The 21180-nt window shown below is 45.9% G+C and overlaps 1 protein-coding gene across 1 annotated transcript in view; it reads right to left on the reverse strand.

Annotated features, from left to right (window-relative positions):
- Nucleotides 1-903: 903 nt before the first annotated feature.
- The window catches only part of dgat2 (diacylglycerol O-acyltransferase 2), a 59156-nt gene continuing 38879 nt past the window's right edge, over nt 904-21180 (reverse strand). Inside the window, exons 5-8 of the mRNA XM_052025708.1 lie at nt 12873-13077; nt 6425-6599; nt 4773-4975; nt 904-3191 (exon numbers count right to left, since the gene is read on the reverse strand). Coding sequence (XP_051881668.1) covers nt 3037-3191; nt 4773-4975; nt 6425-6599; nt 12873-13077 — 738 coding nt within the window. The 3' untranslated portion in view covers nt 904-3036. The remainder of the gene's footprint in view (nt 3192-4772; nt 4976-6424; nt 6600-12872; nt 13078-21180) is intronic.

Raw genomic sequence — 21180 nt, forward strand, 5'->3', positions numbered from 1 at the left:
GGGAAAAGGTCTGACTGTCCACTCGATCTATGCCTCTTATCATCTTGTACACCTCTATCAAGTCACCTCTCATCCTCCTTCTCTCCAAAGAGAAAAGCCCCAGCTCACTCAACCTATCCTCATAAGACATGGTCTCCAATACAGGCAACATCCTGGTAAATCTCCTCTGCACCCTCCCTAAAGCTTCCACATCCTTCCTATAATGAGGCAACCAGAACTAAACACAATACTCCAAGTGTGGTCTGACCAGAGTTCATAGAGCTGCATCATCACCTCGCGCCCCTTAAACTCAATACCCCAACTAGTGAAGGCCAACACTCCATACGCCTTCTTAACAACCCTATCGACCTGCGTGGCAACCTTGAGGGATCTATGGACGTGGACCCCAAGATCCCTCTGTTCCTCCACACTGCTAAGAGTCCTGCCATTAACCTTGTATTCTGCCTTCAAATTCGATCTCCCGAAGTGTACAACTTTACACTTATTCGGGTTGAACTCCATCTGCCACTTCTCAGCCCGGCTCTGCATCCTATCAATATCCTGTTGTAATCTACAGCAACCTTCGACACTATCCACAACACCACCAACCTTTGTATCATCAGCAAAATTACTGACCCACCCTTCCACATCCTCATCCGAGTCACTTATAAAAATCACAAAGAGCAGGGGTCCCAGAACAGATCCCTGTGGAACACCACTGGTCACCGACCTCCAGGCAGAATATGCTCCATCTACCACCACCTTCTGTCTTCTATGGGTGTTGTTGCCACTTTCAGGGAAGTATGGACTGGGTCTCTTTATCCATCAACATGGCCCAACCATGTATTATATGTCCTATCCTTACTTGTGATTTACCCCTTCGAACAATGCATCTCTCAATAACCAGACAAGACAAGCTTTGCCTTTTTTGTACAAAAAGAGGATTTATTTATTCGACTCCACAGTCGGTACAAAAGTGTGTACTGCGGAGGGGAGGGGTTCAAGGGATGACAAGAAAATACCAGCAGAATGAATCGATGAATATCACCTGCTCAAAACATTGGGAAACCCATTAGCACTTCATTTTAAAAATAGAACAAGTGGACACAATACAGTATGGCTTTTCTTCAGTTGGCTGGATGTAAACAAGTTCTGATAAAGTAATGACAAGGAGGGAGGGAGGGGAAGAGGTGCAAAGTTGCTCGTTGGGTCAACATCTTCCATTAGGTCCCAAGCCTCGAGATAAAACCTCCAATTATCAGGACTCAATAAAGTGCAGAGTGGGCAGGTACAACAACCTGTACCCACTTTTAAACCGTGATCAAGATATCTACTTGCTCCCTTGAGACAGCACAGATATCGTCCTCCCAAACCAGAACTGCTGATTAATCCACAACCATAGAAGTATTCTGTGATATTAAAAAGCATGGCGCAGTCTGTGTTGGGAACAGACTATGGTTAGGCACCTATCTTTTACAAGACAGTATCCCCCTCCCTAATCTGGCATGAGATTCACGTGTCTTGGATCACGGGGAAGCAATGCTCCTAACAGGTAATGCGATAGATCTGGACTTGCTGTGGTTACCTCTGCCACAGTTTGCTGATAACTGATTGATCACAAAGGCAGCAAGTTGGGTGAATGAATTAAAAGTGAAATGTAATGTTTGTGTGCACACAGTCTTCCTGCCTCCTCCCACCAAGCTGTGCACAACAACACTCCAGGCATTGTGGTGGAGATTAAACTTCTTTCCCCATTGACCCCCCCGTTGTGGTCCTGGGCCCAGTTTAATTGATACCCAAGTGTAAACTAAATTGTGTAGAGTTTTGGTAGCCCTATTATAGAAAAGATTTGGTTAAACTGGAAAGAGTGCAGATAAGATGTTGCCACGACTAGAAGGCCTGAGTTATAGGGAGAGGTTGGTCTTTATTCCTTGGACCGCAGGAGACTGAGGGGCGACCTTATAGAAGCATTTAAAATTATGAGAGGCATAGATAAGGTGGATGGTAACAGTCTTTTCCCCAGGGTAGGGGAGTCCAAAACTAGGGGGCATAGGTTTAGGGTGAGAGGGGAAAGATTTAAAAGGGACCTGAGGGGCAACTTTTTCCACACAGAGGGTGGTGAGTATATGGAACGAGCTGCCAGAGGAAGTGGTTGAGGCAGGTACAACAGTATCATTTAAGAAGCACTTGGATAGGTACATGGAGGGGTGGGGCTTCAAGGGATTTGGGCCCAACACAGGAAATTGGGACTAGTTAACTGGGCACCTGGTTGGGCTGAAGGGGCTGTACCTGTGCTGTATTGCTCTGACTCTTTGCTCTATGACTTTGTGAGATCTGGCACAATAGTACAAAGGAATTCTGAAGAGGTTATTGACCCGATACGTTAACTGTTTCTGTTACCAACCGTACATTTCTAGTTACACTGTAGTTACTTCAATTACCTGCAGTCTTTAACTTTTGGTGGAGCTGACCAGTTAACAAGGATTCATCACACTGTGAAATGTAAACATTGAATGTGACCATATATTTCCCTCCCTCTCTGCACCATCTCCTCAAACACACCTCATTATCCTCCCTCACATAGATTACCAAGGGCACAATGTAAATTTAAAAATTAAGGTGCAAAAAGATATCAGGTAAGCTTTGGCCTTTTCTTCCCCTGTAGGAGAGTTGGTGAACTATAGTATTGCATTGTTTGTGCATTTTAAACAATTCTTGAAAGCAGTCGCAATCATTAACAATCTGACTGATTAAACAATTTGATGGACTGTATACATTTAAAAAACTAACTTCAAGATTATACATGAAAAGACATGACTTTTTTTTTCCTTTAAAATCTTTGATTTGAAGAATTAAAAATATTCCTTCACAAAAATAATTTTCCTTTACAATTACACAAAATACTGATGGTTGGCTTTTTCTATTCAGTAGTGCATCTGTGATGGGATTCACTGGGTTTGTGAAGTTTAGTGTAAAGATAGTTGTGAAAATTTCACTTGGTTCAGGGGGGTCCTGGCAAATTGCAGATGGAAAGTTGGACAATAAAAAGGGAAATCTTCAAATCACCTCCAGGCAGTCCGATTCACAGTAGCCAAACTTGATCTTGTACTTGTTAAACAGCTTGACAAGGGAATGCTGGTAAATCTCATGGTAGTAATCAATTTCCTCAGGACTTGGGTTCTCAATCTTTGGCACTGAAATTGGTTCCCCAACTGTAAGAAAAACAGATGATGTAGTAGTTAGAGAAACTTTGATTGATAAATTGGTTTATTACTGTCACATGTACCGAGGTGCAATGAAAAACTTTGTTTTGCATGCCATCCATACAGATCATTTCATCACATCAGTGCGTTGAGGTAGTACAAGGGAAAACAATAAAATAACAGAGAATAAGGTTACAGAGAAAGTGCAGTGCAGGCAGACAATAAGGTGCAAGGGCCACGACAAGGTAGATTGAGGTCAAGAGTCCATCTTATCGTACTGGGGACCGTTCAATAGTCTTATAACAGCGGGATAGAAGCTGTCCTTGAACCTGGTGGTACATGCTTTCAGGCTTTTGTATCTTCAGCCCAATGGGAGGGGGGGGGGGGGGAAGAAGAGAGAATGTCCGGGGTGGGAGGGAGTCTTTGATTATGTTGGCTGCTTTACCGAGGCAGCAGGAAGTGTAGACAGAGTCCATGGAGGGGAGGCTGGTTTCCGTGACGCATTGGGCTGTGTCCACAACTCTCTGCCGGTTCTTGCGGTCCTGGGCAGAGCAGTTGCCGTACCAAGCTCTGATGCATCCAGATAGGAAGCTTTCTCTGGTGCATCTATAAAAATTGGTGAAGGTCAATTGGAACATATCGAATTTCTTTAGCCTCCAGCACCATTCCTTATCAACTTCACAGCCAAAGGTGCAGCAAGGTGGCACAGCTCGTGGAGCTGCTACCTCAGTTCCAGAGACCCAGGTTTAATTCTGACCTCAGGTGCTGTCTCTGTGAACTTTGTATGTTCTCCCTGTGTCTGAACAACTTTCCTCTGGGTGCTCCAGTTCCCTCCCAAACACTCCGTCCTCATTATCCACTGATTTTCTATCTACTGCTCTGTGAATTGGATTATTTCCAAACAAATATATCTCTATGTATTGAGGAACCAATCACTGTCTGTGTAAAAAAAAAACAAATGGTGATCTGTTTATAGACCACTTGTGCTAAGTGGCTCCCTATTGAGCACTCCTCCCATAGAGTGCAGGCTTTGTTTACATAATGGTACCTTGTGATTTCAGAGTTTATCACTGCTTGGATCTCCATACATTGTTAATTCCTGTAAAACTTTTTAGTTTTTTAAATATTTTAATGTGTTATTATTACAGTATTGCTTTTGGTATAACATAGTGCAAGTTTATGTTTTTTACTGGGGAGTGTATTGGATACAAAGTCTGAGTCGTATCCCGGGATTTTGTAATCCATGGGAAATCTGCATCCCTATCTTTATGGATAACAAGGAATAAATGTATTTAAAATAAAAATCAAGGAAAACTGAACTGGTAAAAAATCAAAACCAACTCAGCGGGTCAGGCAGCATCTGTGAATGCAGAGGGATGGTCAACGTTTCGGGTCGAGACCTTGCATCAGGAATGAGTGTTGAGGGGAGATGGCCGGTATAAAGAGGTGAGGGGAAGGGGTGGAGCAAGAGCTGGCAGGCGATAGGTGGATCCAGGTGAGGAGGGGGTGATAGGCAGATGGAGGAGAGAGCGACAGAGGCTAGGACCCAAGTTAACAAGCAACAGGAGCCCCTGTGGGGATTGAACTTACCCACTGTGTTGATGGGCTTTGCGTAAGGAACCAAGCCCCAGGAATGGCTGGAAAAAAATCCGCGGCCTTGGAAAATGCAGGGGGCAAATCCAATCAGCTTCTGGAACCTTCTCTGAACCGCCCGCAGCCAGCTGCCTTCCTTAAAGATGACCTGCCGGTAAACCTCGTTCTCACCAAAAGCATAAACAGGCACCAGGTCAGCTCTGTCAAAAGGAGATAATGTAGACACTTCAGTGGGACTGAATTTTCTCCTACCTGGGCTTGCACAGAACTCTGAATGCAGCAAAGGTCCTCAGAGATTTTCTGGAATCATCACCAAACAAAGCTATGTTTGGAGATATTAAGACGGGTGAATAAAGGTAGGTCAAAGCAATGCTTCAAGGAGCGTCTTAATAAGAGAGAGGTAGAGAGATTGAGGGGTGCAGAAATCCCAGATCGTGGGGCCCAGTCAGCTGACGGTTGCCAGAGAGGGAGAGGTGGGAATTGGGAGATGTTCCAGGATTGGAGGTGAGACGGGATTGATAGGCTGAAGATAATGGGTGTTCCAAGAAAAAAAACATGACATTGAAAGTCCTGGATAGACTGGGTGTGGAGAGGATGTTTCCATTAGTAGGAGAGTCTAGGATCTGAGGGCACAGCCTCAGAATAAAGGGATGTCCCTTTAAAACTAAGATGAGGAGGAATTTCTTCAGCTAGAGGGTGGTGAATCTGGAGAATTTGTTGCCAATTCTTTGGGTGTACTTAAGGCAGAGATTGATAGGTCCTCGATTGGTGAGGGAGTTAAAGGGTTTGCTCCACCATTCAATCAATTCTTTTCTCCCTTAACCTTTAATCCCCTTACCAGTTAAGAATTGGTTAAATACACCCAATGACTTGGCTGTGCCCTCAGATCCTAGACTCTCCCACTGATGGAAACATTCTCTCCACGTCCACTCTATCCAGGCCTTTCTGTATCCGGAGGGTTTCAATGAGATCCCCCCTCATCCTTCTGAATTCCATGGGGTACAGGCCCATAGACATCAAACACTCTTCAGACGTTAAGCCTTTCATTCCCGGGATCATTCTTGTGAACCTCCTCTGGACCCTCTCCAGGGCCAGCACATCCTTCCTTAGATACAGGGCCCAAAAATTGCTCATGATCAAAGCCTCTTGCAATGAAAACCAACGTACCATCTACTTTAATTCCTTGTTGCACTTGCAAAACACCCCAATACTGCTGGCGACATCCATGTCCTATAGAAGACTAGGGGAGTGGCTGAAGCTGGCTGAAGGGGTTTTATTGCCTGAACTGTACACAGGCAAGGCAAAAATGTCCCCACAGCTATAAAGAAGGGTGCAGAGGAGGCCAAAGAACATGGCACAACCGTCTCGTGGTTCGTTCTTGGGAGCCAGAACATACAGTGGGTCTGATGGCCTGGCACAGATTGTCCACGAGCTTTAAAACTGAGATGAGGAGGAATTTCTTCAGCCACAGAGTGGTGAATCTGGAGAATTCGTTGCCAAGTCATTGGGTGTATTTAAGGCAGAGATTGATAGGTCTTTGATTGGTGAGGGAGTTAAAGGGTTTGCTCCACCATTCAATCATGGCTGATAGTTTTCGTCAACGAGCTCTGGTGCATGGGGACAGCTGCAAAAAGGGACCCATTCCTTACCCATTCTGCAGAGCGATCTTCACAAAACCCTTGCGATTCTTGAGGGTCACCACGTTGCTCCCTGGGCTGCACTCCAAGGACTCGGCCGCTCCCCCGATGACAATGATCACTGCATTTCCAGTGCCGTTCTTCGACAACAGGTAGTCGATAGCCTCCCTGGTCACAGGAAAGATGCCTGCAGAATGGTGGGGAGAATAGTTACTCCTCCGAACAGCTGATCTTTACCTTTATTCTGTGGTCCACTGCCCTCTCCTACTGGATTCCTCCTCCTTCAGCCCTTTGCCTCTTCTACCCATCACCTCTCAGCTTATTACATCTTCTCCTCCCACCTAAACTCACCTATCACCTGCCTGCGTGCGCTCCTCCCCATCCCCCGACCTTCCTATTCTGGCTTCTGCCCTCTTCCTTTCCAGTCCTGATGAAGGGTCTCGGCCCGAAACGTCGACTGTTTATTTCCCTCCATAGATGCTACAGCAACTGCTCTGCCCAGGACCGCAAGAAACTGCAGAGAGTCGTGGACACAGCCCAGCGCATCACAGACACCAGCCTCCCCTCCTTGGACTCTGTCTTTACCTCTCGCTACCTTGGTGAAGCAGCCAGCATAATTGAAGATCCCACCCACCCGGGACATCCTCTCTTCTCTCCTCTTCCATCGGGTAGAAGATACAGGAGCCTGAGGGCACGTACCACCAGGCTCAAGGACAGCTTCTATCCCACTGTGATAAGACTATTGAACAGTTCCCTTTTACGATGAGATGGATCTTGACCTCACAATCTACGTTGTTATGACCTTGCACCTTATTGTCTACCTGCAATGCACTTCCCCATAGCTGTGACACTCTACTCTGCAGTTTGTTTTGTTTTTACCCTGTACTACCTCAATGCACTGTGTAACGAATCGATCTGTACGATCGGTATGCAAGACAAGTTTTTCACTGGACCTCGGTACAAGTGACAATAATAAACCAATACCAATAGATATAAAGACATTAGATACAAGACTAGAGGGATATGGGCCAAACACAGGGAAATGGGACTAGCTCAGTCAGGCAACTTGGTTAGCCTCGACCAGTTGGGCTGAAGGGCCTGTTCTATGGGTTTCTGAGGGGCCTCCTCCACTGTACCTTTCAAAATAGCCACAGAAGAAGATATTGTGCTCCCACCCCTAGTGGTGGCCATTTCCTACCCCTAGTGGTGACCATCTCTCTAATCAAAGATCATCTCCCTGATTCTAGTCATGGATATTGTACTCCAGGTATATGGGATTAGCATGGGAAAGTGGTTCTGTGCGATCTTTCTGAATGGGGGAGCAGGCATGAGGGGCCAAATGGCCTCTTCTGCTCCAACTACTTATATTCCTTTAAATTCCCTTTCCTCCTGCTGTCATGTTAGGGCCCTGACCTTGGAATTTCTTCTCTCCTCTTAAATCCCCCTTCCCACCCCCACACCCCAAGATTTTGGTCACCAGCCAGCTCCAGCTCTGGTGCTGGTTCCTGCGTAGTGATTGCCCACCCGAGAGCTGTGGGCAGAGCAGCTTTGCAACAAACCATGCTGCGTAAAGGCTGCATTAAAGACTTGATGGGCCGAATGGCCGACCTCTGCTCCTTTGTCTTATGGTCTAAAGGGCATGCACGGTTTGTAATTCCCAGGAATGCAGAGGAGTCAGGACCTTTTCCTACACAATTAATCGAATCAGAGAGCTATACAGCACAGAAACAGGCCCTTTGGCCCAAATCGTCCATGCTGACCCGAGCTAGTCCCATTTGTCAGCATTTGGCCCATTTCCCTCTAAACCTTTCCTATCCATGTACCTGTCCAAATGTCTTTTAAGCATTGCTATTGTACCTGCTTCAACCACTTCTTCTGGCAGCTTGTTCCATAAATACACCACTCTCTGTGTGGGGGAAAAACTTGCCCCTCAGATCCACTAAATCTTTCTCCTCTAACCTTAAACCTATGCTGCCCTCCCCTAGGGAAAAAAGGCTGACAATCCACCTTATCTATGCCCCTTATGATTTTACAAAGCTCTAATAAGGTCACCCCTCAGCCTCCTTCACTCTAGGGAAAACAGCCTATCCAGTCTCTCCTTATAACTCAAGCCTTCCAGTCCTGGTAACATCCTGGTGAATCTTTCTGCAACCCCTCTAGCTTAGTGACGTCCTTCCTCTCGCGGGGTGACCAGAACTACACACTGTGTGGTTTCACCAACGTCTTGTCCAGCTGTAACATGATGTCCCAACTCTTGTACTTAGTGTGCCTTGTCTACCCATGTCTGCACTTTCAAGGAAGTGCAGACAATCCTGAGATTCCATCAACTTTTTCTTTCTCCATTTGGTTTCTCACTGCAGTTGACAAGTCAGGTGGACAGGATTTTAAATACAGCAGGATTACAGCAGAGAGCCTCTGGGTTGATTCCTGCACATGACACTCACATGGACGCAATAGATTCTTATGGGCGACACATTTGCTGATTAAGAAAAATAAACAGGCCGCAATAAATTCGCTATCAGTTAAAAGATACTTTCAAAGAATCTTCGGTTGGATTCCACGTGGAACTCTTTAGTGTTTCTCTCAGGCAAGAGATAAGACCTGTTAAAGTTGGACATTATACGCAACGTGGTGTATAGAGCAAAGTACAAACACATTCAAGGCAGGGCATCTCAGATGTTGGGAGGGATCTCTCCAATTAGATTAGATTTTTGATGCACTCACAGAAGGAACAATGTTGGTGCTAGTCCTGACAATGCAGAGTGCAGGTCAGCACTTAATAGTCAGAGTAATACAACAGGGAAACCGGCCCTTCGGCCCAACTGGTCCATACCGACCATGGTGCCCACCAAGCTAGTCCCATATGCCTGCATTTGGCCCATGTCCCTCTAAACCTGTACCTGTCCAAATGTCTTTTAAGCATTGTTATTGTACCTGCCTCTACCACTTCCTCTGGCAGGTCATTCCACATATGGACCACCCTCTGAAGAAGTTGCCCCTTGGGTCCCTTTAAAATCTTGCCCCTCTCACCTTAAACCTATGCCCTCTAGTTTTTGATTCCCCAACCCTGGGAAAAGGACTGAGTGCATTCACCCTATCTATGCCCCTCATGATTTTATACACGGTTAGCGTAACGCTATTACAGCGTCAACAACCTGGGTTCAATTCCCGCCGCTGTCTGTAAGGAGCTTGTACGTTCTCCCCATGTGTCTGCGTGGGTTTCCTCCGGGTGCTCCGGTTTCCTCCCACATTCCAAAGACGTACGGGTTAGGAAGTTGTGGGGGTGCTATGTTGGCGCCGGAAGCGTGGCGACACTTGCGGGCTGCGCCCAGAACGCTCGACGCAAAAGATGCATTTCACTGGGCGTCTCGATGTACGTGTGACTAATAAAGAAATCTTATCTTAAGGTCACCCCCCTCAGTTTCCTTCGATCCAAGGTATATAGCCTGTCCAACCTCTCCCTATAACTCAGTCTCTTGAGTCCTGGCAATATTCTTGTAAACCTTTGCACTCCTTCCAGCTTAATGACGATTTTCCCTATAACAGGGTAACCAAAATTGTACACAGGTGCAGCCTCACTGACGTCTAGTACAACTGCAACATAATGTCTCACATCCTAAACTCAATGGTGACAGAAGAGACCGCAGACGCTGGAATCTGGAGCAACAGACAATCTGCTGGAGGAACTCAGCGGGTTGGGCAGCATCTGTGGGAGGAAAGGAATTGTTGACGTTTTTGGGTCGAACCCCTACGTCAGAACTGATGCAGGGTTTCGACCTGAAACATTGACAATTCCTTTCCTCCCATGGATACTGCTCGACCTACTGAGTTCCTCCAGCAGATTGTTTGTTGCTCCTGTACTCGATGCCCTTACTAATGAAGGCCAGCGTGCCAACACTTTCTTCACTTGGGCTAACTCATCAGTTCCCTGTGGCTCAGTCAGCTCTCTCCCACAAACAGGTAGCAGTGGGTTCAGCACCAGTTCAACAAATTCGAGAACGTCGGCCCAGACCAGCCTCAGAATCAGGTTTACCACTGACAATGTGCTGTAAAACTTGTTGTTTTGCAGCAGCAGTACAGTGCAAGATGTAAAAATTACTCTAAGTTACAAAAATAAATAAATAGTGCAAAAGAGGAATAACGAGGTAGTGTTCATGGGTTCATGGACCATTCAGAAACCTGATGGCGGAAGGAAAGAAGCTGTTCCTGAATCGTTGAGTGTGGGTCTTCGGGCTCCTGTACCTCCTCCCCGATGGTAGTATCAAGAAGAGGGCATGTCCCGGGTGGTGACCCCAAACATCATCTCTGTTAGATTTTACAGAAAGAAAACCCCACCACTGCCACGTCAAGTAACAAAGGAGCATCCCATCTCTTCACACCTCCCCTACCTTACACTGCTCTCTTCCAATAGGTAATTCACACCGAGCATGACATACAGATTATTTGAGCTGCCAGAGAAAGTGGTCGAGGCAGGTACAATAACAACATTTAAAAGACACTTGGATAGGAAAGGTTTAGGAGGAATGTGGGCCAAATGCTGGCAAACAGGATTAGCTTAATCTTGGCTGGCATGGACCAGTTGGGCCAAAGGGCCTGTTTCCATGCTGTATGACTATCTGGTTATTACCTGGGAACTGTTGTAGAACAGAGAGACCAAGAGGTACAAGTACATAGTTCCCTGAAAGTGGCAGCACAGGTAGACAGGGTGGTGAAGAAGGCATATCACATGCTTGCCCTCATGGGTCATGAGTTGGGATGTCACGTTACAGCTGTGCAAGATGCTGGAGAGACCACACTTGTGTGTGCAGTTTTGGTCGCCCAGCTATGGGAAGGATGTGATTAAACTAGAGAGGGTGCAGAAAAATACACAAAGATGTTGCTGGGACTGGAGGACATAGTTACAAGGAGAGGCTGGACAGGCTGGGACTGTTTTCCCTGGAGTGAAGGAGACTGAGGGGTGACCCTATAGATGTTTGTAAAATCATGAGGGGCATTGATAAGGTGGATGGTCACACACTCCCCTACCCTGGGGATAAAAAAATATCTTTATTAGTCACGTCTTTTGCGTGGAGTGCTCTGGGGGCAGCCCGCAAGTGTCGCCATGCTTCTGGCGCCAACATAGCACGCCCACAACTTCCTAACCCGTACGTCTTTGGAACGTGGGAGGAAACCGGAGCACCCGGAGGAAACCCCCGCAGACGCGGGGAGAACGTACAAACTCCTTACAGACAGCGGCCGGAATTGAACCCAGGTCGCTGGCGCTGTAATAGCATTACGCTAACCGCTACACTACCATGCCTAGAGAGCACAGGTTTAAGGCAAGAGGAGAAAGATTTAAAAAGGGGACCCGAGGGGCAACCTTAACCCCACACAGAGGGTGGTCCATATATGGAACGAGCTGCCGGAAGAAGTGGTTGAGGCAGGTACATTAACAACATTTAAAAGACATTTGGACAGGTACATGGATAGGAAAGGTTTAGACGGATAGGATCCAGGTTTGAGTTGGGTCAAAGGGCCTGTTTTGTGGTGATGCAGGTGGACACCATATTCTACAGGTTCTTTTCCAAGTCACACATTATCCCAACGTGGAGATACGTCGCCGGTCCTTCACCTTGTTGTGACCTTGCACCTTATTGTCTACCTGCACTGCACTTCCTCTGTAGCTGTGACACTTTACTCTGTACTGTTATTGTTTTTACCTGTACTACCTCAATGCACTCTGTACTAACTCAATGTAACTGCACTGTGTAATGAATTGACCTGTACGATCGGTATGCAAGACAAGTTTTTCACTGTACCTTGGTACAAGTGACAATAATAAACCAATACTGCCTCAGGGTCTGAATCCTAGAACTTCCAACAGCACCGTGGGAGCATCTGCAGCAGGACTGCAGCAGTCCAAGAAGATGGTGAGCCACCATTTTCTCAAGGGGTATTTAGGGATGGGCAATAAATGCTGGTGTGGGGGGGGATGGGGGGAATTGGTTTCCCCTTTTGTCTGTCCCTCCTGCTGCTACGTCAAGTAACAAAGGAGCATCCCATATCTACACTCCTCACACCTCCCCTATCTTACACTGCTCTCTTCCAATAGGTAATTCACACTGAGCATCGCATACAGATTATTTGAGCTGCCAGAGAAAGTGGTCGAGGCAGGTACAATAACAACATTTAAGAGACACTTGGACAGGTACAAGGATAGGAAGGGTTTGGGAAGGATGTGGGCCAAACGCTGGCAAAACAGGACTAGTTTAGATGGGAGTCTTGGCCGGCATGGACCAGCTGAGCAAGTCAACCTAGATTTAGTGCATTGTATTCCAGAACCACTCTGGATACCAAACCCTTTTTGACGACAGAGCATGAACTAATTTGATGCAGCCACAACTGTTCCACGTCATCGGGGCAGGGGCAGTGCTGGAGGAGCACTACCGTACCAGGAAGGTCGACGTCATTGGTCACTCACCGCCGCTCATTAAGTAATCGCGCAGGATTGGCATTCTGAAGTTGCCGGCCAGCGTGGCGAGGGAAGGTCGGATTCCAGGAAACTTTTTGGAAAATCCAGTCGCTTCTGTGCCAAAGTTGCAAAAGGCTCCAAAGCAGAAGATGCCATGAGGATGGTAACCAAAAATATAGTTCCGGGTGGGGGCAAGGTTGTGGGTTTTCACCAACTGTAACGGAAAAGAATAAAATTAAAATACACATATGCGCAAAGTCTGCTACCAAACTCTCCTAGAAATTTGGAGACACAGAGACTGCAGACTCTGGAATCTGGAGCGATGAACAAGTTACAGGAGGAACTCTGTGGGTTGAGCAGCATCTGTGGAGGCAGAGGGATGGTTGCCGTTTTGGTTCAGGATCCCGCATCAGTCTAGATGGATGAAAGACTTATTTGCAGCAGCATCACAGGCACGTAGCATCAGATAAGCAGCATAAATTATGCACAATTTTTTTTTAAACATGAAAGAACACAATTAGAATAAAAGTCCATTTTAGTGGAAAGTTTAGTGTTGCTAAACTGTAGTGATTCGGGTTGTGCCGGTTGGTTCAAGAACTGAACGGTAGCCATTCTTGAACCTGGTGGTGTGGGACTTCAGGCTTCTATACCTCCTGCCCGATGGGAGCTGTGAGAAGATGGCATGGCCCAGATGGTGGGGATCTTTGATGGACGCTGCCTTCTTGTGTCAACCATCTCTCTGCCTCCACAGATGCTGCCTGACCCACCGAGTTCCTCCAGTAGCTGCTTTTTGCTTCCTAGAAACTTATTTCACAGGACTCTTTGAAAGGTGGTGTGTAGTTGGGGACAGCACTTTAGGACCAGGGGTGGCAGTTTCGGAATAAAGGTGAGCTGTTCAGGATAGTGATGACGAGAAATTTCTTCACTCAAAGGATGGTGAATCTTTGGAATTCTCTAGAGGGCCGTGGAGGTGCAATTACTAAAATCATCCATAACAGAGATCGACAAATTTCTGAACATTAAGGGAATCAAGGGGATAGGACAGGAAGATAGCACCAAGGTGGCAGAGCAGCCATGATCTTGATTAATGGTGTTGACTTGATGAAGGTGCACCAGCGTCTTTAAAAGATTAAGGAGGTTTGGCATGTCACTGAACACTCTAACACTCTGTTGAAAGTCTTCTGACTGGTTGCATCACAATCTGGTACGGCAATTCGAATGCGCAGGGACTCAAGAAGCTGCAGAGAGCAGTGGACTCAGCCCAATGCATCACGAGCACCTCCCTCCCCACCATCGGTAGTATCTACAGGAGTCTTCGCCTCAAGAAGGCAACATCCATCATCCAAGATCACCGCCATCCGGGCCATGCCATCTTCTCACAGCTCCCATCGGATAGGAGATACAGAAGCCTGAAGTCCCACACCACCAGGTTTAAGAACAGCTACTCCCTTTCAACCATTCGGTCCTTGAACCAACTAGCATAACCCTAATCACTACAGTTTAGCAACACTATGACCACTTTGCACTAAGATGAACTTTTCTTTCATTCTAATTGTGTTCTTTCTTGTTAAAAAAATGGTATTTTTTGTCTAATTTGTTTTTTTTTCTTGCGAATGCTGCTTATCTGATGCTATGTGCCTGTGATGCTGCTGTAGGTAGGTTTTTCATTGCACCTGTGCACACATGTACTTGTGCATGTGACACTAAACTCGACTTTGATTTTGAATAGTGGAGCAAGCTCAATGGGCCAGTACCTGCTCCTAATCTTACCAAGTGTGTGCATTACAGCAGGAGAGGGACAACAAATGGTTAAACCTTGTAATGGTCTTTGGAACATGTCTATCAACAGAAGGAAAGAGGTTGCATTTCACCATGCCAAGGTGTTGCCCTGAAGATTCTTCACCAGGAGGGCTGGAGTGGTCCAATGTGACAGTTCATCACCACCACCTTCTCAAGGGGCAGTTAAGGATGGGCAATAAATGCTGGTTCTGACAGTTATGCTCGGATCACAAAACTGAATAAATAAAGAGTTCAGGCTTGTTAAGTAAAGGCTGCAAATCGGAACAGGTCAGAGAAGAAGAAAACCTCCACAAAACTACATAGATCAGCTGCAGATGTGGGCAGAGAAATGGCAGATGGAGTTCAACCCGGATAAATGTGAGGTGTTGAACCTTGGTAGTACACTCTTAAGGGCAAGACCCTTAACAGTGTTGAAGAGCAGAGACACCTTGGGGTGCAAGTCCATGACTCATTGAAAGTGGCTGCACAGGTAGACAAGGTGGTTAAGGCGGTTTATGGAATGCTTGCATTTATTAATCAGGGTATTGAGTACAGGAGTCAAGAAGTTATGATGCATCTCTTTAGAAGTCTGGTTAGGCCGCATTTAGGGTATTGTGTGCAATTCTGGTCACCTCACTTTAGGAAGGATGTCGAGGCTTTAGAGAGGGTGCAGAGGAGGTTTACTAGGATGCTGCCTGGATTAGAGGGCATGTGCTATCAGGAGAGGCTGGACAAACTTGGGCTCTTTTCTCTGGAGCAGCAGAGGCTGAGGGGTGATCTGTTGTAAGTGTATAAGATTATGGGCAGAGATAGGGTAGACAAGCAATATCTTTTTCCCATTATTGAGCGATCCAATACCAGAGGGCATGCATTTAAGGTGGGGGAGGGGGTAGGTTCAGAACAGACGTGAGGGGTATGTTTTTTTTTACTGAGAGAGTGGTGGATGCCTGGAATGCGTTGCCTGATAAGGTGGTGGGGGCACATTCATCGGGGGCTTTTAAGAGGGGCTTGGATGGGCACATGAATGAGAGGAAAATGGAGGGATGGGGCATTCTGTAGGTAGGAGGGATTAGCTATGTCGGCACAGCATTGTGGGCTGAAGGGCCTGTTCTGTGCTGTACTGTCTTATGTTCTATAAAGTAGAAGAGGGTGGAGGAAGGAAGCAAGAGAGGGGCTGTGGCAGGGTCACAATACGTGTTAAAATTAATATTGCTTCCCCTGCAAACCAATAGCAGCACAACTCACTGCCTCTCCCATCCCAGACAACCTCTTCCCCAACCCCAATGCCTGCACCCAATGTCCTGATCCATTGCTCCCTGCCTGTAAATGTTTACACAGACAGTACAGTAACTATTTGCAGTTGGATGGTCTGAAAATGAATTTGTTCAGTTTTGTAATCCCAGACAAATTTGCAATCTTGGAAAGAGAAACAGACAAGAATAAACAGTTTAAATTGCAAAAAACAAGGAGCAGAGTTTAACTTTATAATTGCAAAATTCCCTTAAAATTTTCAAAATCATTGGCAAGGATGTATTTGGATAAAGCTACATAATGATAAGTCTTGCATCTTTGCAGCATAGAGCAAAAGGCATTGATGAAGCATTGCATCAAAAGGTATTGCACATGGTAATAGCTCATGGTGTGGAGGTAACAGAACCGAAAATAATAGGCATAAGTGGGTGTTTTTCCTGGTTCGTGAGGTGTAATGAGTGCTGTGCCCAGAGATCAGTGCCCGAACCTCAACTTTTTCTTTCATTAAGCTGCAAAGAGTGCAAAGAAGATTTACGATAATGTTGCCAGGACTCGAGGGCCTGAGTTATAGAGAGAGGTTGGGCAGGCGAGAACTTTATATGTAGGAAACAGAGGTGACCTCAGAAAATGTACAAAATCATGAAGGGCATAGGTAGAGTTAATGTAAAAGGGACCTTAGGGGCAACTGCTTCACCCAGAGGGTGGTGGGTATATGGAACAAGCTTTCAGAGGAAGTGGCTGAGGCAGGTACAATAACAACATTTAAAAGACATTTGGACAGGTACATGGATAGGAAGAGTTGAAAGGGATAGGGGCCAAATGGGAGTAGCTTAGATGGGCATCTTGGTCAGCATGGACCAGTTGGGCCGAAGGGCCTATTCCTGTTCAATGGTCTGCCTGAAAGGATGGTGGAAGCAAAAATAATGGAATGATATGGAAATATGGATAAATGCCCAAAAGCTATGGGATTGGAACAAACGGGATTGTTCTTTCAAAGAACACCATGGATTCAATGGGTGGTGTTTCTCCTGTACTGTATACAGTTCCATTTTCACTCTCACGATCTAGTTTGTTGTGACCTTGCATCTTATTGCACTGCACTTTCTCTGTAGCTGTGACACTTTACTCTGTACTGTTATTGCTTTTACCTGTACTACATCAATGCACCCTGTACTAACTCAATGTAACTGCACTGTGTAATGAATTGACCTGTACAATCGATATGCAAGACAAATTTTTCACTGTACCTCGGTACAAGTGGCAATAATAAACCAATACAGGTGCATTCCAAATCCAAGGATGTGACTGCACTGGAGCACAGAGAAGATTCACCAGGACATTGCCTGGATTGGAGGACTTTAGTTATGGGGAGAGATTGGATAGACTGGGCTTGTTTTCCTTGGAACCAAGGAGACCCTATAGAAGTCATAGAGTTATACAGCACGGAAACAGGCCCTTCTTGATTCCCCAACCCTGGGAAAAAGTGCATTTACCCTGTCTATGCCCCTCATGATTTTATACACCTCTATAAGATCACATCTCAGGCTCCTTCACCCCAAGGAATAAAGTCCTAGCCTGGCCAACCTCTCCCTATAGCTTAGTCCCTCAAGTCCCGGCAACTCAGCAGGTCAGACAGCAAATTATATATCTTTTCTGCACTCTTTCCAGTTTAGTAACATTTTTCCTATAGCAAGGTGACCAAAACTGAACACAGTACTCCAACTCCTGATGAAGGTCTCGACCTGAAACATTGGCTATTTGTTTATTTCCCTCCATAGATGCTGCCTGTCCAGCTGAATTCCTCCAGCATTTTGTGTTTGTTGCTCCAGACTCCAGCACCTGCACAATCTTGTGTCACAATACTCTAAGTGTGGCCTCAGTGTCCTGTACAACTGCACCGTGACCTCGCAACTTTTATACCCAATGCCCTGACTGATGAAGGCCAGTGTGCCAAAAGCCTTCTTCACCACCCCGTGACTCCATTTTCAGGGAACCATGTACCTGAACTCCAAGGTCCCTCTGTTCTACAACACTCCCCAGGGCCCTGCCGTTCACTGTGAAAGTCCTACCTGGATTTGACTTTCCAAAATACAATATCTCTCACCCATCAACAAGTCAATAAGCATAAATAGGGTAGATATCTTTTCCCCATGGTAGGGAAAAGGGTGAAGCTGGATCACCAACAGCATTTAAGAAGAGTCTAGACGAGCACTTGAATTGCCTAGGCACAGAAAGGTGTGGACCAAGTGCTGGGAGATGGGATTAATACGGATAGGTGCCCACTGGTCAGCATGGATGTATTGAGTGGTTTCCATGCTGTACAGTTCTATGGCTCCAAGGCAGCATAGGTTTAAGGTGAGAGGAAGGAGTTTTAAATGGGATCAGAGGAGAAAGCTTTGTCTTACACAGAAAGTGGCTGATGTCTGGAACGCACTGCCCGAGGAGACGGTGGAATCAGATGCAATCACTACGTTTAAGAGGCATTTAGACAGACACTTAAAATGGGCAAGGGACAGAGAGATGCAGAGCTAATGCAGGCAAGTGGGGAATAGTGTAGGCAGGCAAAATGGTTGTGGGGTCTTCTTCTGTGCTGTACAATACTAGATTTGGAAATTACAGGAAACCAAGCAAGCTGCACAAACCATGGCTACTACTGGGGGGTTAACTCTGAGTAAATGAAGGTTCAACATCTGAAGTGCAATGGCTATGACTGTCCTCATTGCAACCTCAACCCACCAAGTAACTGGGACTCTGGTCAGGTACGTGAGAACACTACAGTTTTCTTGTGCTATCAGCTACTTCAACCCAAATTACTGAGCAAACATTGTAAAACACCCAGATAAGATATACCAATGGCAGTGTGGATTCAAAGAGCTTGGTTTCATGTACGCACTGACTCTCAGGCATGCCAGCAGTGCAAACACACGGCAGGATTTTCCACAGGGATTACTCAACAGTAATTAAAGCAAAGTCCATCAGCTGCAATCATTGATCAGTTGGCTCCCTTCAGCCCGACTGGCATTGTGCTATTGTACATTTTTCCCCCTGATAAGCCCTCATTTACAATGGCGAATAGCTTTAAGACTAGATAATCAGATCAGTGCAAAATTAGTTGCTCTCTGTCCCATTGCCAGATTTTTTTTTGCTTTAAATATATATAGGATATCTAAGGGCTTGTGCACCACAAGAAAATAAGACAAAATAGGCCATTCAGCCCTTCAAACCTGCTCTGTCATTCATCAATTTAGTTTGGCCGCACTTGGAGTATTGTGTGCCCCATTACAGGAAGGATGTGGAGGCTTCAGAAAGGGTAGAGAAGAGGTTCACCAGGATGCCCCCTGGATTAGAGGGTATAAACTACAAGGAGAGGTTGGACAAACTTGGATTGTTTTCTCTGGAGCGTCGGAGGATGAGAAGAGACCTGATAGAAGTTTATAAAATTATGAGAGGCATAGATGGAGTAGACAGTCAGAATCCTTTCCCGAGGATAGAAATATGAAGTTATAGAGGACATGCATTTAAGGCGAGAGGTGCAAAGTTTAAAAGCGATGTACGGGCAAGTTTTTTTGTTAGAAACACAGTAGTGGGTGCCTGGAACAGGCTGCCAAGGGTGGTGGTGGAAGCAGATATGATAGTGGTATTTAAGAGGCTTTTAGATAGATATGAATACGTAGGGAACGGAGGGATCTGGGTCATGTGCAGGCAGAAAGGATTAGTTTAATTTGGCATCGTGTTCAGCACAGACATGGTGGGCCGAAGGCCCTGTTCCTGTGCTGTACTGTTCTATGAAGTCACATCTAGATACAGAATCCCGCATAAGCAATCCACCATCCTGCCCACAAACCTCACAATTTTTGGTTATGCTTAGAAATCAATGGCCTGTGTTGTCATTTCTTATCTAATTCTCCCCATTTCATTCTGCTGTCAGCTGTCACATTGTAGTTGCTGCCGTAGTTTCTGTGCTGTACGGCTGTTCTATGTTCTATGGCTGCTATTCTACAATAGCCCGATATAAATAGAACGCAGAGCAGTACAGCACAACACAGGCCCTTCAGCCCACAATGTTGTGCCGACCTTTAAACCTCGCCTAAGACTATCTAAGCCCTTCCTCCCACATATCCCTCTATTTTAAATTCCTCCGTATGCTTATCTAGCAATCTCTTGAATTTGACCCATGTACCTGCCTCCACCACCACCCCAGGCAGCGCATTCCATGCCCCAACCACTCTCTGGGTATAAAAACCTTCCTCTGATATCTCCCTTGAACTTTCTACCCATTAGTTTAAAGCCATGCGCCCTTTTGTATTTAGCATTGGTGCCCTGGGAAAGAGGTGCTGGCTGCCCACTCTGACCGCACCTGGAGTATTATGTACAGTTTTAGTCATCTTGTCCAAGAAAGGATATACTTGTCAGTAGAGGGAATGCAGTGAAGAACGACTAGACTGGTTGGTTTGGATACGAGAACTGAGTAGACTATGCCTTTTCTTAGACAAGGTAGCTAAAACTGTACACAGTACTCCAGGTGCAGTCTCACCCTGTGGAATTGCAACAACACTTTCTCACTCCTGTGAGAGTAACAACAAACAATGTCTAAAGTCTGGGACAAACCCCAGAAAATGCTGGAAATACTCAGCAGGTTAGGCAGCATCCGTGGAGAGAGAAAAAACAGTTGAGAGAGGGTCCTCAACCAGAAACATTAACTTATTTCTCTCTCCACAGATGTTGCCCGACCTGCTGAGTGTTTCCAGTATTTTCTGTTTTTATTCCTTATTTCTGTAGTGAAACTCTCTCAAAATTTAGGCCAACCAATTTTACACAACCCAATCTCTCACCATTTAACAAACTCTCCACTTTTGTGTTACGTGCAAAGTGGATAATCTCACATTTTCCACGTTATGTTTCACCTGCTATGTCCTCACACCCTCACTCAGTTTGTCCATATCCTCTTGAACCTTTTTACATTCATTTTCCTACTCAAAATCCCACCTACATATTAGTGCCAACAACCTTATATGATATTTGATCTCCTCAGCTGAATCATTGGTGAATCACTGTGAAAAACTGGGACCCAAGTACTGGTTCCTGTGGTGCCCATGTACCCAATGACCCTTACCAATTTTTTTATTGATGCACCATAGAAAACATCTGGATGCATCACAGCTTGGTACAGCAACTGCTCTGCCCGAGACCACAAGACTACCGAGGGAAAAGCAATAACTGAATGCAGGATAGAGTGTTACAGTTACAGAGAAAGTGCAGTGCAGGCAGACAATAAGGTGCAAGGCCA

Source organism: Pristis pectinata, chromosome 11 (genome assembly GCF_009764475.1).
Source record: "Pristis pectinata isolate sPriPec2 chromosome 11, sPriPec2.1.pri, whole genome shotgun sequence".
NCBI lineage: Eukaryota > Metazoa > Chordata > Chondrichthyes > Rhinopristiformes > Pristidae > Pristis > Pristis pectinata.